This window comes from Petromyzon marinus, chromosome 24 (assembly GCF_048934315.1).
Source record: "Petromyzon marinus isolate PM22_M1 ecotype Great Lakes invasive population chromosome 24, UKy_Petmar_22M1.pri1.0, whole genome shotgun sequence".
NCBI classification, from domain to species: Eukaryota; Metazoa; Chordata; class Hyperoartia; order Petromyzontiformes; family Petromyzontidae; genus Petromyzon; species Petromyzon marinus.
This window is the reverse complement of record NC_133690.1, coordinates 8,710,236-8,726,254: the sequence shown is the minus strand read 5'-3', so window position 1 is coordinate 8,726,254 and position 16,019 is coordinate 8,710,236. Positions and strand designations below refer to the sequence as shown.

General features: G+C 47.8%; 1 protein-coding gene across 3 annotated transcripts in view; it reads left to right on the top strand.

Annotated features, from left to right (window-relative positions):
* Nucleotides 1-16,019, top strand: part of PAMR1 (peptidase domain containing associated with muscle regeneration 1) — a 54,956-nt gene that overhangs the window by 18,544 nt on the left and 20,393 nt on the right. For 2 of the 3 annotated variants that reach the window (XM_032959870.2, XM_076069393.1), the window contains exons 3-6: nt 5,232-5,399; nt 11,724-11,849; nt 13,551-13,665; nt 14,732-14,958. In XM_032959870.2, coding sequence (XP_032815761.2) covers nt 5,232-5,399; nt 11,724-11,849; nt 13,551-13,665; nt 14,732-14,958 — 636 coding nt within the window. The other variant, XM_076069394.1, reaches the window with a different exon arrangement.

The window sequence follows — 16,019 nt, the reverse complement described above, 5'->3', positions numbered from 1 at the left end:
GTTGACGTCAGGGTTCCGAATTTGCCAAATTCGAAAATTACACCGAAAATCACTCCACTGGGACTCTGCATAGCAATCATCACCCCCTCGTGGAAGACTAATGCCCCAGGTCACTCTTGCACATGATACTAATCCTGGTCTCTTTGAGTTTCCACCTGGTTAAACAAAATAACTTGAACAGAATGAACATCAGCACTGGTTAGACAAATGCTGCCAACCATGGTTCTGTTTACACCACCAACTCACGTGGTGCGGTTAGTTCTCATAGGTGCTCACTAACACCACGTGCCTGAAACAGCATATGAGTGAAAACAGGGAATGTTCACCATTATGTGCGTGTCGTTGTACGTGTGTCTGTGTCTTTGTATGTTTTAATTCAACAAAGTTGTGTCCATCCACACCATCCCAGTCCTCGTGTTCAGTTTCCACCCGTTTGCTGAACACTGTATATTGCAACCTTGGGGAAGCTCATACCTGGAAATATTTAGCTTTTTCCAACCCACCCAGTCTACTAGGATACAAACAAAATTCCTCTGCGTCTAAACATGCAGTGGGTCCCTGCTGTTTGCTCGTGTATGTCTTTGTGCTTGTGGATATAGACAATAATATGAAAATGTTGCAAACTGCGGTTCAATTTACTTGTCAAAAATACATGTTCTCTCTCTCTCTCAATTATTTGTCCCCCCAGGGAGCCAAGAATCTAGGATACAGGAATGTTGGTTCCCCTTCCGACGAATTGTACCGGCTTTATTTTTTGTGATGAAGTAAATCTCTCTCTCTCTCTTTGCGTGCAAGTCTATATCCATGCATTTTTCAACTAAAACCTACATTTTTTTTACACAACACTTTACACATTTATTTGTGAAACAGTTGCTTACTCAGTTTGCTTTCAGTTTAGTTTAACATTTTTATATCATCTGCTTGGTCCTAACTTCATCCTGCTCACCAAACCCCTGAACTTTAAACCCTAACCTTTAACCCAAGAGGGGAACCCAGACCCAAGTGGGTTGGATAAGTGGCGAATGGGGCTCCACAGAGACTCAGAAAATATATATTGTATTGCTATTCACCAGAGAAAATACTTTAGTTTAAAGTTATGTTGATTAATGTAGGGCCCTATTTAAAAGCTTGAATTTCAGGACCGCCACTCCCCTGGTAATTGTATATCTGCTTCTACCTAAGACTAACTCCTAACCCCTGACCCTTGACCCCTGACCCAGGGATATGCATAAGTAGATTTGTTGGAGGGAACAAATATTCGTTTCCCTGTGGGAATACACGCTCGAAAACCAATAATCATTTACACCTGCCACCTAAATTCAATACCTGACAATAATTGGCATCAACCACTGCAGTCTGCACTCCTTCAATGGAGGAATAGCAAAACCACACAAACTCTCACCTTAAACCCTCCCGTCCTTTTTCTCGCAGAGCTCGACATTGGCATCTAGCCCCTGAACATGTTGCCGTATGAAATAATATAATATAATTGTAATGACCAGTGGCAGTTGGTATCTGGATTTGGCTAGAGCATCCCAGAGGTCAAGCCGGCTTCAAATAAGTGCTTTGGCCACGTGTTGTGTTGGCCCCTGGCACCACCACCCCTTGTGTGCCGCACTAGCAAGCTAAGTTATGAGGCCAAACGCGGATCTTTGTCCTTTTTAAACCACGAACTGTATCATTGTAGTCGTATGAGACTGCACATTATATATTTATTGCACAAATTCCCGCGTGAAACGTTTCGCAAATGCGTTTCCTCTGTCCAACGTGTGCATGCGAATTTGGAATGAACATACGTTAGAAAAGGAAAGTAATGCGCATTGTTCAATGGAATCGTGTTTCACCGTGCTCAAATAAGTGTTGTTGGGCATTCATCCTGCGGCAACGATGATCCTGTCGTGAAGATTCCACATTCCTACAGCAGGGGCCAGTCTACAGCCGGAACAACATTTTGCACAGCAAAACATCTAATAATAGCGCATTAGAAACTGATTATACTTTTGTTTCCTAGAAAGGGATAGACAGCCAAACAATGTGCACATTTCGTAAAATAATTGTATGGTGCCGATATTTGGGGTTGTGAAGCTATGGAGTCACCCGTGGCGAATGCAACGTTCTCACGTTTCGTGGAGACAATGGTCTCGGCACGATCAGCAACGACTCTGGAGTTCAATTTGTCAACGTATTGGATGACTAAACATGTGCTGAACTGAATCATTACGGGGCAGGAAAGCGGCATCCTGTAATCGTAAGATAAGAAAGCGCCTCTTGGAATGAGCCCAAACGTATTTTCGCCGTATCATCTTACGGGACTAATTCCCAGCAACGATATGAATCTTCGGATGATAATGGAATTTCCAAGTGCATATTAATGGCCATATCCACAAATGGAACGTAATTCGTGATAAAAAAAAAAACAGATTCCCACATGAACGTTAAACAAAGAAAAAAAAATCCTCAAAGCCAATTCGTGAAATGAGACGGGCAAACAGCTGGGCGTTGACGCCAAAGGGTCAAGCGCAGCTGCAGTGTGCTTGGTCTGCACAGGTACGCACCGAAATTAATGAGTGTCTTTCCCCGTGTTGGTAACCAGTGGGTGTGTGCGTGCGGTGTTTTATTTCAGGGAAAAACATGTGTGCAGTCTGGAGGCCCCGCTTGGAGGAGAGCCTTCAAGTGCGATTGACTCTTTTTTTTTTGCAATGGGAGAAAACACATGGTTGCGATTGTTGCTCCGGCCAAAAAATAAATTCCATAAGAAGTTTTTTGTATGTGTGTGTGTGTGCGCGCGCGTGTATGTTGGCGTGTGTGTGTGTGTGCGTGTGTGTTTGTGTGTCAGAGTATGTGCGCAGTATCATATGCCGACAATGCAATCACAATTTTCAGTCATTTTGCTTAATGTCTCGTGAAAGGAGTTGGCTAATTGCTTCAAACTTGACACATGCAATGATTTGCCTAATCGATTAAATATCGGCAGTGCAATTGACCATACGGCCGTCAATCGTGAGCCCCAACTCTGATTTGACACATCACAATTACCCTCACACCCGTGGCCAGACACAATTATGAGTCGTATCAGCAATGTCTTATTTGTCGTCTCCCACTTGTTGACAGGCAGGCGACTCTGTACGCGGCACGCCATATGCACCATACATATCTTGGCAGTTGAAATGTGATGACCGCTTAAGGCGTAAGTGACATGTCCCCGTCAGCCATCACGCCTCCATGCAACTTCGAGCGACGGTAGGCAGCACTGCAATATGCCATTAGCCGGTCGAGTAGAACGTTACCGGTCGAGTAGAACGTTACCCAAGGCACTGTGTGCCAGTACCGGTTTAACCAAATAGCAAAAGTAGCTACTACACGTGTAGTAGTAGCTACATGGGTAGTAGTAGTGTAGTAGTAGCTACTACACGTGTAATAGCTACTACTACACGTGTAGTAGTAGCTACATGTGTAGTAGTAGTAGTGTAGTAGTAGCTACTACACGTGTAGTAGCCGACAATGCAATCACGTGTAGTAGCTACTGCGACACGTGTAGGAACTACACGTGTAGCTGCTACACGTTCAGTGATTCTGCACTTGCTCTATTACTATAGTACTATACCGCCTTCAACTTTTATGAACGACTGTTTAAGTTTATCGATTTGTCGTATTATCTGGCTGCATAGCAAATGAAAAAAATACAATTACTTTACTATGCAAGTTAAAAAAAGTTGTGTTTTAATATTTACGTGTTCTTTTTTTAATTTAGGGCCTCTTTATAACATCATGCTACAGGCCCCGTGGCACTAGCTTAGTCCGGTACTGCTGTGTGCACGTTTGCCTCTGCATCAAGTGCTTTGATCAAACCTTTCGTTTGCAAGCCTCTGACATTTGCGCATTTGAAAAGCAAACTTTTGCATATGCAGCTGTTTTGTCATTCCACTGCTGGACGAGGGACTCCCCACGCAGTGCGAGTCACGTTGTGTTATTTGAACAAACTTCACCACGCTGGTCACGATGGGTCAGTGAAGGCGGTGACCACGGATGCGGGAGCATAGAAATGTAGTACCGTACTATGCAATAATGCATTCTGTTGCACTGCCCTCTGCTACCCACTATATAGTCCTGAAAAAATGTATAAACACGTGTTGGAGCGACAGTATTTGTTCAAGTAATAGGTGTGCTGCAGTGACGTGCGGTTGAGGCCAATGGCTGGGGAGGCACTGGCTAGTATCAGAGCCAGATTCACACACCGAGGGGGGCGTGGCCTCACGGGGGGGGGGGGGGGCGTGGCCTCACTGAGGGGGCGTGTCCTCATTTAGGGGGGCGTGTTAGACACGTCCCCCTCAGTGAGGCAGATGTGATAGCTGCCTCCCCTGGCGAGGACATGAAATGAATGGATCTACAAACATTACATTGGTGACACACTGAGATAGTAACAGGCACGCGCTTATTGCCCGCGCTCCATCCAGTTACTGAGGGGTTGCACAATCAGAGGGGAGGCTGAGCTCGTCGCTGCCTCACCTCTCGTCTCTCCCTGTATTTGCAGCGGAGCTCCGCAAATTTGCCGATTTTGACTCTATCAATTATTGTAATCGTACAGAAATGCCATTGATAACACAGATCAGTGGAAAAATCTTAATATTTTTTTTGTTCGTAACAGCTATTTTCATTGGAGTGTGACAGGTGAGGCTCTGCCTCCCCTGCCTCCCTTGCCCGCACGTCCCTGGCGTGCTGCCTGTCTGGGTATTTACCAGGACAGTCAGGACATTGGCATCTGTATTTGGGTGACAGCGATAGATTTGTACCGAGATCATGGTGCTGATGTTGCACTTCAATGCAGGATAATGCACGGTTTTAATAACAGGCCTAGCGCTCATCATCACCATCATCGTGATCCATGGCCAGATAGCCCGTCGGTGGTGTCCACTGCCCATTTCGTCATTTGTTTCCACTTTCCTTTGTCTTGTGCCAATACGCTCACAAGCAGTGGCCGCGTTTTTCTCGCACCGATCTCTCACGCCCTCGTCAAGCCATCCTCTCTTCCGTCTTCCTCTTTTATCCGGTTGCTTCCATTCCCACGAACAACAGCGACAACACGTCAAATGGGTTTCCCTGTTGTTCCGCCCATCCTGCAATGTTGTGTCCAAATCAGTGCCCAGTTCCCTTCTCACCATCACCCAGCTATCGCGCTCATCGAGAAACATTGTCCGGTGGGTGTGTTTTCGGTGCACGTTCCGCGCACGCAGTGACGCTCAACACCTGCCCGGGTGCCGAATGGAGCATCCTGTGCCACGGCTGCTGTGAGGAGGGCAGGATCGAGTGCGTGTGTCCCGGCACCGGAGATCCGACCGGCTACTCCGTGCCCTGTTGCCGCAACGACGAGGACGTGTGCGACCCCTGCATCATTCACCCAGGTGGGGTCGACGCAGCGGGCAGGGGACGGGGTCATCGGAAATGTCCGTGGTCCGACGTACGAAAATCCACGACCGTGTCCGCCTCGAGGTGACGGAGGTGTCCACTCGGAACTCTCACAGAGGCCCTCGGCTCTGCCCGGTGCCCTCGCCCCCGGACTCCCGGCCCTGCCATGCGTACATATGCAGTGATAGCCTGACACAGCAGTCTTCAACAGCATGAGTCTTTATTTCTTCCAGCACGAGACACAGTCTTGAAGGACCCCCTTCAGTCCAACCATTCCAAAACTCCTTCATACATTCCTCAAGCCCCTTTCCCAATCACCTTCCACCTTTCCCAATGGATTCCGACCTTTCACCTTGTCAATCATCCTCCGTTTTCCACTATTTCCATTTCTACGTCTCCTCCAACCCCTTCAGTTCCCTAACCCCAACCATTCTCCTTTCAGGCCCGTTGAGCACCACCCAGAAGGTGTGCTTGACCTTCTGTCTGTCTGTGTCACACACACACAGTGTGCTTGACGTTCTGTCTGTCTGTGTCACACACAGTGTGCTTGACCTTCTGACTGTCTGTGTCACACACACAGTGTACTTGACCTTCTGACTGTGTCACACACACAGTGTGCTTGACCTTCTGATTGTCTGTGTCACACACAGTGTGCTTTACCTTCTGACTGTGTCACACACACAGTGTGCTTGACCTTCTGACTGTGTCACATACACAGTGTGCTTGACCTTCTGACCGTGTCACACACACAGTGTGCTTGACCTTCTGACTGTCTGTGTCACACACAGTGCGTGTGACCTTCTGTCTGTGTCACACACACAGTGTGTTTGACCTTCTGACTGTGTCACACACAGTGTGCTTGACCTTCTGACTGCCTGTGTCACACACACAGTGTGCTTGACCTTCTGTCTGTGTCACACACACAGTGTGTTTGACCTTCTGACTGTGTCACACACAGTGTGCTTGACCTTCTGACTGCCTGTGTTACACACACAGTGTGCTTGACCTTCTGTCTGTCACACACAGTGTGCTTGACCTTCTGTCTGTCTGTGTCACACACAGTGTGCTTGACCTTCTGACTGTGTGTGTCACACACACACACAGTGTGCTTGACCTTCTGACTGTGTCACACACACAGTGTGCTTGACCTTCTGACTGTCTGTGTCACACACACAGTGTGCTTGACCTTCTGTCTGTCTGTATCACACACACACAGTGTGCTTGGCCTTCTGACTGTGTCACACACACAGTGTGCTTGACCTTCTGACTGTCTGTGTCACACACAGTGTGCTTTACCTTCTGTCTGTGTCACACACACAGTGTGTTTGACCTTCTGACTGTGTCACACACAGTGTGCTTGACCTTCTGACTGCCTGTGTCACACACACAGTGTGCTTGACCTTCTGTCTGTGTCACACACACAGTGTGTTTGACCTTCTGACTGTGTCACACACAGTGTGCTTGACCTTCTGACTGCCTGTGTTACACACACAGTGTGCTTGACCTTCTGTCTGTCACACACAGTGTGCTTGACCTTCTGTCTGTCTGTGTCACACACAGTGTGCTTGACCTTCTGACTGTGTGTGTCACACACACACACAGTGTGCTTGACCTTCTGACTGTGTCACACACACAGTGTGCTTTACCTTCTGACTGTCTGTGTCACACACACAGTGTGCTTGACCTTCTGTCTGTCTGTATCACACACACAGTGTGCTTGGCCTTCTGACTGTGTCACACACACAGTGTGCTTGACCTTCTGACTGTCTGTGTCACACACAGTGTGCTTTACCTTCTGTCTGTGTCACACACACAGTGTGTTTGACCTTCTGACTGTGTCACACACACAGTGTGCTTGACCTTCTGACTGTGTCACACACACAGTGTGCTTGACCTTCTGACCGTGTCACACACACAGTGTGCTTGACCTCTGTCTGTCACACACAGTGTGCTTGACCTTCTGTCTGTCTGTGTCACACACAGTGTGTGTGACCTTCTGACTGTGTCACACACACAGTGTGTTTGACCTTTTGACTGTCTGTGTCACACACACAGTGTCCTTGACCTTCTGACTGTCTGTATCACACACACAGTGTGCTTGATCTTCTGACTGTGTCACACACAGTGTGCTTGACCTTCTGACTGTGTCACACACACAGTGTGCTTGACCTTCTGACTGTGTCACACACACAGTGTGCTTGACCTTCTGACTGTGTCACACACACAGTGTGCTTGACCTTCTGACTGCCTGTGTCACACACACAGTGTGCTTGACCTTCTGACTGTGTCACACACACAGTGTGCTTGACCTTCTGACTGTGTCACACACACAGTGTGCTTGACCTTCTGACTGTCTGTGTCACACACACAGTGTGCTTGACCTTCTGACCGTGTCACACACACAGTGTGCTTGACCTTCTGACTGCCTGTGTCACACACACAGTGGGTGATTATTTTCGATTGCGACAGAATCACTACACATACATTCGTCTGTATAGATGCTGTGTAGACGTATAAGTGGATTTAGTTATTTCATACTCCAGTACAGAGGTGTGTTGGAGAGTAAACCCTCAACATTTATAATTTGATGTTTCGCTGCCGCCCTGTGAGAGCTCCGAGGAACTTTCTCCGAGGTCCCTCTGGGTGACCTCGGATCCACGTGGGAAGTGCTGCGCCATGCCCACGTCTCTTGCCGAGAGAGATGTTCAGTCACACGGCTGTCAAATAAGTAAATATAAAACAACATTTCCTAGAGCTTAAACGTGAAATTAATTGTAAACGCTTTCTTTAAATAAGATGTGTTGTATGCAGTCATTGGTGACTGGGCTGGCTGACCGCTGACCGCTGACCCATCTGTCTGTCTGATATCCTTTAAGTCTCCAGATCGCATAACAACTGCACTGGGTTTTTAACTTTCACAAATAAGCAATGTATGCTGCAGACAAATGGCATTCAGAAACCAGGATGACATATTTAGTTTAAAACTAAACTGTCACGTTTTTTTTCTTACTGAAAATGTATTCCAGTCATGCCCATTGGTTCAAGTAAGAACATACATTCCTGAGATTTAACCTTGTTTAATGAAGAGCCGATGAGTGGATTGAACAAAAAAAATCTGCCCAAGTTATGGTGGGGGAAAAAAACAAAACACTTTCCGCGTATCCTCCTGGCATTTAGCGAAAGGGAAGGAAGTAAATGTATATTCCAGAATCTATTTTAAAAAAGGGTCCAAAATCATTACCGAGTGTGCAAGGGTCCTGCTCAGGGTACTTTGCATCCATCCTCACGACATCTCGCTTCCTTGTTTTGAGACGAATGAGCGATGGAGCCTTCGGCAGCAGGCCGCTTCGTTGAGCTGTCATTTGTGATAGCCAGGTCAATTCTGCGTAGCTCAGCGGGGCCTTACCTGGTAAAAAAAATATACATTTTGGTTTTAGTTTTCTCCCCGTCTGGGAACCCAATGCTCTTCTGCAGAACCTTCGGGACTCTCAGAATCTGTTGTCACTGGCGTGCCCTCCATCTTGTGTAGGTTTTGTGATTTTTATCCTTCTCAGTTCTATTCATTTTAATTTGTTAAGGGTTTTATTCGGTTTATAGTCATTGGGGGTTTGTTAGCGGTGCTGTGAGACCTCGTGTGAATGGCACTGCATTATATCAAGTTTTAGTTCATTGTTTATCCTGAACTCACACGGGTCTTTAGCTCAACCAGTGGTAAATTAGAACTGTAGTTTTCCACGATTGATTTGCTTTTGTGTTTAAGACTGTAGGAGCCAGAAGACATCCCTGCCACAAGCCAAGGTGAATAGGGAATGGCTCTGCCTCCCGGCCACTTCTTCTTTCGTGTGATGGGAAAGGCTGACAATGGGACATCTATTCTAGATTTAAAGCTTTCGTGACTGCAGGGATCCATAATCTTTGGTTCTATTCGGTAAAGTCACGTAAAAAACAAAAAAAAAACAAAAATTCACGACGTTTCGGCCACAACACAAGTGGCCTTCATCAAGGCCACTTCATCAAGGCCACTTGTGTTGTGGCCGAAACGTCGTGAATTTTTTTTATTTTTGTTATTTTTTACGTGACTTTACCGAATAGAACCAAAGAGAATGGGACATCTAGTTTGGCGATCCACTCAGCGGCTTCCCCAGACTGTGAGTGGAGATCATGAAGCGCCTCTGGCAACAGACCTGAGCGCGGGGCAGGTCGATGCGATACGTTCCACGCACGGCGGTCCGGGGACTCGTGGCCACAGTCGCACCCTTTGGGTCCACATCCCTCATCTTCCACTCGCGAAGCGGGTGGCCGCATCATGGACCGTGTCCCGTTGAGTGGATTCGGTTGAGTGCTGTCCACTATCCTAGATGGAGGTCGAGGCCAGGGACTCCGCTGTTGGGTCAGCGCGGAGGTTGTTGGTTAATTATGTTGCATGCGTCTCACAATTCCGTCTATCTGATGCGGCTTTGTGTGATCCTGATCATGGCTGTAGTGTGGCGGTTAGCGCTATGCTGCGCTATGTTACCCTGTGACCCGAGTTTGATTGCCGCTCACGGCCAACACCGGTGACGATTATTATTTGAACCGGTTCTGGGCCACCCCTAGGTCAACTCAGCCTCAAATTAGTACCTGGTATGGTGTGTAAACATCGCCACTAAGGAGTCAAAGGCGGCCAGGTGTGGTGCTGGCCACCCACCCCCTCGTGTGCCGTGCCAGCCTTCATACGTGCTCGCTAACAGCACTTGCCTCACAAGTGGGATATTTGTCTTTTGATAGTGGCTTTGAGGGATCATCACTTGTGATCCACAATGGGAAAGTTTCTTAAATCCCTCAGTAGTGTAATAAGTCGATACACGTCAGTGTAGTCCATGGGCAAGTCATGTGTGGTGAGGTAAATGTTGGTACTCCCAACGTCTGGACAGTTTAGAATTGGCCAAAATTCCCTATAAAGGGGCTCTGTCGGGATTGCACGTTTTTTCACCATTAGCTTTAGTACATGTGTACATTTGTTAGTTTATGAGAGGCTACTTATACTCAAGTCCTGTTTGCTTAAGGCCAATGTTTTCGGCCAGGTAAAATGAAACCATGCATCTTCATTCTACAGAGGTCAGCAAAGACGGAGGCAAATGGTTAAACAAAAAAAAACGCACGCTGGCAAAATAAACACACAGTGGTTGACATTGTGCCGATTAAACATCTGGGCATTTAAAATCAAAGAAAAATTCACGAGAGCAGAATTCATTTTATCTGAATCTCAAATGGCATCTGGCACCGACGCCGTTTAACACGCGACTTTGCGCCGAGGTGCAATCACGATGCACATTCTGTGCTTGAAGGAACTCATTTGTAGGCCAGCGGGCACGGCCGTCTGACCCCGTTACCACGTGTGATTAATAGGTGCCATTAAGTGCGAGATGTAATCCTCGCGCACAGGGCTGGGAGGTTGCTCGCGCGGGTCAGTGACTCTCCTTTTTTATGTGATGTTTGTATGTGCGTGTGCGTGTGTACGTACTGCGACAGTGGTTCATTTACAAGGTGAACTGTGGAATGTGTCTGGCCGCGAGGCGCTGTGTTTAGGGCGGCACAGCTCGCAATTAAGAGGTTGCGGGTTCACATCCCGGTCAGGGGGTCAAGTCGGGCCCCTTGTGCAGCAGGAAAAAAAGAAATGCTTTTATCCGTGGTGATGTGTTGCAGAACCAATATCACGCATCCCACAATCCGCAGGGTCCGTCTGCGAATTTACTCCGCATACGGGAAAAACAATTGCGGATAACAGAGAAGAATAGCGCGGATAACATGAAGGGGTTTTGTGGTCAGCGCCATGCCCGGCCACCTTTGTCTACCCAATACTGGTGTCGTATCCACACTGCACCACTAAGGCTGGGTCGACCTTGCGGAAGGGGTCCAGGACCGGTTCAGATATTCGCCACTATTAATGGCCATGAGCTGGAATCGAACTGCGACCCCGCTAACCACCATAGTTGCACCGTGCACAAATAATGCACTGGATGTGGGAAGTTCATTGATCAGTTAATTGGTAGCCAAACCGATTAGCGCAGTTGGCTATGCACGGTGCGAAAGAAGTTCAACATACATACTGTGCACGTAACGTCATACTGTCGCGTACAAGAGAAAGCTCACGTGCAGAGGTGCGAGCTACAAAAGCGTCAATTCCACGCATGTTCTGGGCATGGCCGTGAAACGCCAAAGTGTGCTCACTTCCCCGTAAACCGTGCAACGCTGCCATACGGTGAGAACCATTGGCCCACCGTTGGTCCCAACGCTCCGTGTTTACCGGTTTACCGCCGCGGCGACCGCTGTGTTCGCAGGCTGCAGCATTTATGAGAACTGCAGGACGTGCCTCAACGGATCCTGGGGGACCTTCGACACGTTCTACGTGAAGGGCGACTACTGTGGCGTGTGCGGGGATGGATGGTCGGGTGGAAACTGCATGCGTAAGTAAGCGAGGAGGCGACGGAGGATGCGGTAGGCGTCGATTGCACGGCAAGACGTTTCCTCGTTGTGCAACACGCGCTTGGCATTTTCCATGCACCCGTAAAACAAAAAAATGCACCTGCAGAGCACCCGATCTCGTCACATCACAGGAGCTAAGCACGGTTTGGGCCGGGGTAGTGCATGAGATGGAAACATGTCGATTTTTGCCCTTGCTGTGAGTGTTTGGGGGTGGGCTGGGGTGGGGGGCAGTGCTACCTGATGACGGACGCTTTTGTTGCGCCCGAAACGTCGTGATTTATTTTATTTTATACCTACGTGATTTGAAGCTTTCGTGACTGCAGGAATCCATACCTTTTGGTTCTTTCGGTAAAGTGACGTAGTTTATTTTATTTGATTTCTAACTACGTGACTTTACCGAAAGAATCAAAGAGTATGGATTCATGCAGTCACGACAGCTTCAAATCAAGATTGGGCACATTTATTAATTTATTTTCGGTCGTTTACTATTAAGAAAAAATATAAATTAATTATATGCACCCGCTCTTCCTAATGTGAGGGACAGAGCGAAACCCATGCCCCCCACCAAATATAGAAGTCAAACTCCGCCTATGCTGGCGAGCCAGCGCATGGCACCTCGACGCCCGCGGGAAGGGAGTTTCGCAGCAATTTTGTGATCCACCAACCCCTTCGCCTGCACAGTGCTGCATCACAGGCTACGTGGCTAGCCACCACCGCCCGGCTAATGACATGACTTCGATAGCACAATTGTTATTCAGGGTGCTTCATATTTTTTTTTAAACACTTCTGAGAATTTGCAACAACACCACAAGAAATATGCTGCCTCCGAGCTCTAGAGACCACCTGGAGAAGATTCCAGGCCACGTGTTGACAATGACGGCGAACAAGTGGAGACTTTTACTTTTTAAAGCTATTAACGTACATTTGTTGTCATGTTACGGGTGTATTATCCATTTGTTTTAGCATTCAAAGCGATAGTTGAATGTAAGTGTTAACATTTTATTGAAGCACCGTGTATATTGTAAGTGGTGCAACATGTACTGTGTGCTGTATATATAACTTAAAACAAATAGTTTTTGTAGCCAAAACAATGATCCACGTTTGTTTTTGGCTTAGGACACTTACAGTAGTCGTCTTATGCCACGATTCTTGCCAATAACCCTCACACCATCCGACGAGATTGCCACGTGTATAAGGATAATATCTACACTACTTCGATGGGGGCGCCATGGCGGTGAAATGTTAACTCCCTCACCTGATATGCAGGAGGTCGTGGGTTCAATCCCGACCCAGACTCTTGTATATTTTGAGTTTGCATGCTCTCACCGTGGTCGCGTGGATTTCCCTCCAGTTCCTCCGGTTTTTCCCTCCACATTTAGAAACGCGCTTTTGAGAGTATTTGGCTGCAATACATTTACACGCGACAGGCCACTTTGTTAAACTGTTATTTGTGATGGCCAGGTCGCTTCTGAAAAATACCTTAATAGCTCAATGGGGACTTACCTGGTAAAATAAAAAAAATAGTTGAGTTTAATGTAATGATCAAATTCTCACTGATAAGGCTTCTCCTCCCTGGTGCCTTAAGACTCTTCATTCCTGGATGCAACATCATACGCGCACGGAACGTCAGCACATTATTTGAATGAGTGTCGTTGTTGTTGGATGCGATGTCGTTTCAATAGAATGCGGAGGTGTTATTAACGGCACCAAGGGCACTATAAGCCTCCAGGGCTACCCGACCAATGCCCACTGCGAGTGGGTCATCAACGTGCGGCCGGGACACGTGGTCGAGTTACGGTGAGAGCGACTGACGAGAGCCGGGAGTAAACAAGGGTTGGTAACGCATCCGGTAACCGATGAAACCGATAAAAACCGATAAACCATTTCCACAGATTCGATTACCGGTTTTGAAAGGACACGGATCAGTCATGAATTTCAGTGGAAGTTTAGCAGAAAGAGGGAAACGTATGTATGTTGAACTTATTTTGCACCATACGTAGCCAACCATGCTAATCAGAGGTGCGGGGTGAAGAACAACAAACTATATGCAAAAGGCCGTTTGAAATCATTAGTTTTCAATCTATCCACACTTTACCCCACCAAAGGTGGCCTGTAGATCGACTCACTGTTGTGTACCCATTTGTACTGCTGGGTAGACTGGCAAAGTGTGGGTGTAAGTCAATAAACTTTGCCCCGTTATTTCAACTACCGAACCAGGAGTTGTAATTTAAACAGTTACCTGCGTTTATTTCCGGCCACCTAATGACTTGAAGAGCCCGGGCCATGCTCTCGTGTTGACCCACCTTAATGACTGCAACATATTATTACTAAATCTTGACTTAAAGCTTTCATGACTGCAGGAATTCATATTATTGGGTCTTACCGAAGGACCCAAGAATACACATTATTACTGTTCGGGATTCCGAGTAATGTGCCCGGTAGACTCCACCTTGCTCAGAATGCAGTTGCGAGAGTCCTTACACACACACGCCGTTTCGCGAGCACATCACACACCAGCTCTCTCATCTTTGCATTGGCTACCAGTCAAGTATCGCGTGCGCTATTAAGATCTCGCTGCTGACCTACAAGGCACCAAATGGATTATACCCACAACATTTGCAGGAATTGATCAATTTTTAGACTTCAGCGAGGTCCCTGAGATCCTTCGGACCGCCTCCTTCTAAGTACTGCGAGGTCACGGCTCCGTTCCCGCAGGGGTGGTCGGCCGTTTTTTCGCCAGCGCAGCTCCCAGGCTATGCAACAACGCTTTGCCTCTGGAACAACGCTTTGCTTTTGGCAGTAAAGACAGTCGAGCTGCTCGACCGCACGGGGAGTCCTGACAGTTTGTGGCGGTCGCCGGCAGGTTCGCCATGCTGAGCCTGGAGCATGACTACGCGTGCCAGTACGATGTGCTGGAGGTGCGCGACGGGGACAACGTCGACTCGCCCGTCATCGGCCGCTTCTGCGGGAACAACCGCCCGGCGCCGACCCGCTCCTTGGGCTCCTCGCTGCACCTCCTCTTCCAGGCGGACGGCTTCAAGAGCTTCGACGGCTTCTCGATCGTCTTCTCCGAGGTTGCCAAGAGTCAAGGTTTGAGGCTTCGTCGGTATTTACGTCCTAGATAGTCACTCTATTGTCTAGAGACCCCCCCCCCCCATCAGAGGCCGGTCTTTCAGGCTATTGTCTAGAGACACCACCAGAGACTGGTCTGTCATTCTATTGCCAAGAGATGCCACCAGAGACTGGTCTGTCATTCTATTATCTAGAGACGTCACCAGAGACTGGTCTGTCAGTCTATTGTCTAGAGACGTCACCAGAGACTGGTCTGTCATTCTATTGTCTAGAGACACCACCAGAGACTGGTCTGTCAGTCTATTGTCTAGAGATGCCACCAGAGACTGGTTTGTCAGTCTATTGTCTAGAGACGCCACCAGAGACTGGTCTGTCATTCTATTGTCTAGAGACGCCACCAGAGGCTGATTTGTCAGTCTATTGTCTAGAGACGTCACCAAAGGCTGGTCTGTCAGTCTATTGTCTAGAGACACCACCAGAGACTGGTCTGTCATTCTATTGTCTAGAGACGCCAACAGAGACTGGTCTGTCAGTCTATTGTCTAGAGACGCCACAAGAGACTGGTCTGTCATTCTATTATCTAGAGACGTCACCAGAGACTGGTCTGTCAGTCTATTGTCTAGAGACGTCACCAGAGACTGGTCTGTCATTCTATTGTCTAGAGACACCACCAGAGACTGGTCTGTCAGTCTATTGTCTAGAGATGCCACCAGAGACTGGTTTGTCAGTCTATTGTCTAGAGACGCCACCAGAGACTGGTCTGTCATTCTATTGTCTAGAGACGCCACCAGAGACTGGTCTGTCAGTCTCTTGTCTAGAGATGCCACCAGAGACTGGTCTGTCATTCTATTGTCTAGAGACGCCACCAGAGGCCAGTCTGTCAGTCTATTGTCTAGAGACGTCACCAGAGGCCGGTCTGTCATTCTATTGTCTAGAGACACCACCAGAGACTGGTCTGTCAGTTTATTGTCTAGAGACGCCAGCAGAGACTGGTCTGTCAGTCTATTGTCTAGAGACGTCACCAGAGGCCGGTCTGTCATTCTATTGTCTAGAGACACCACCAGAGACTGGTCTGTCAT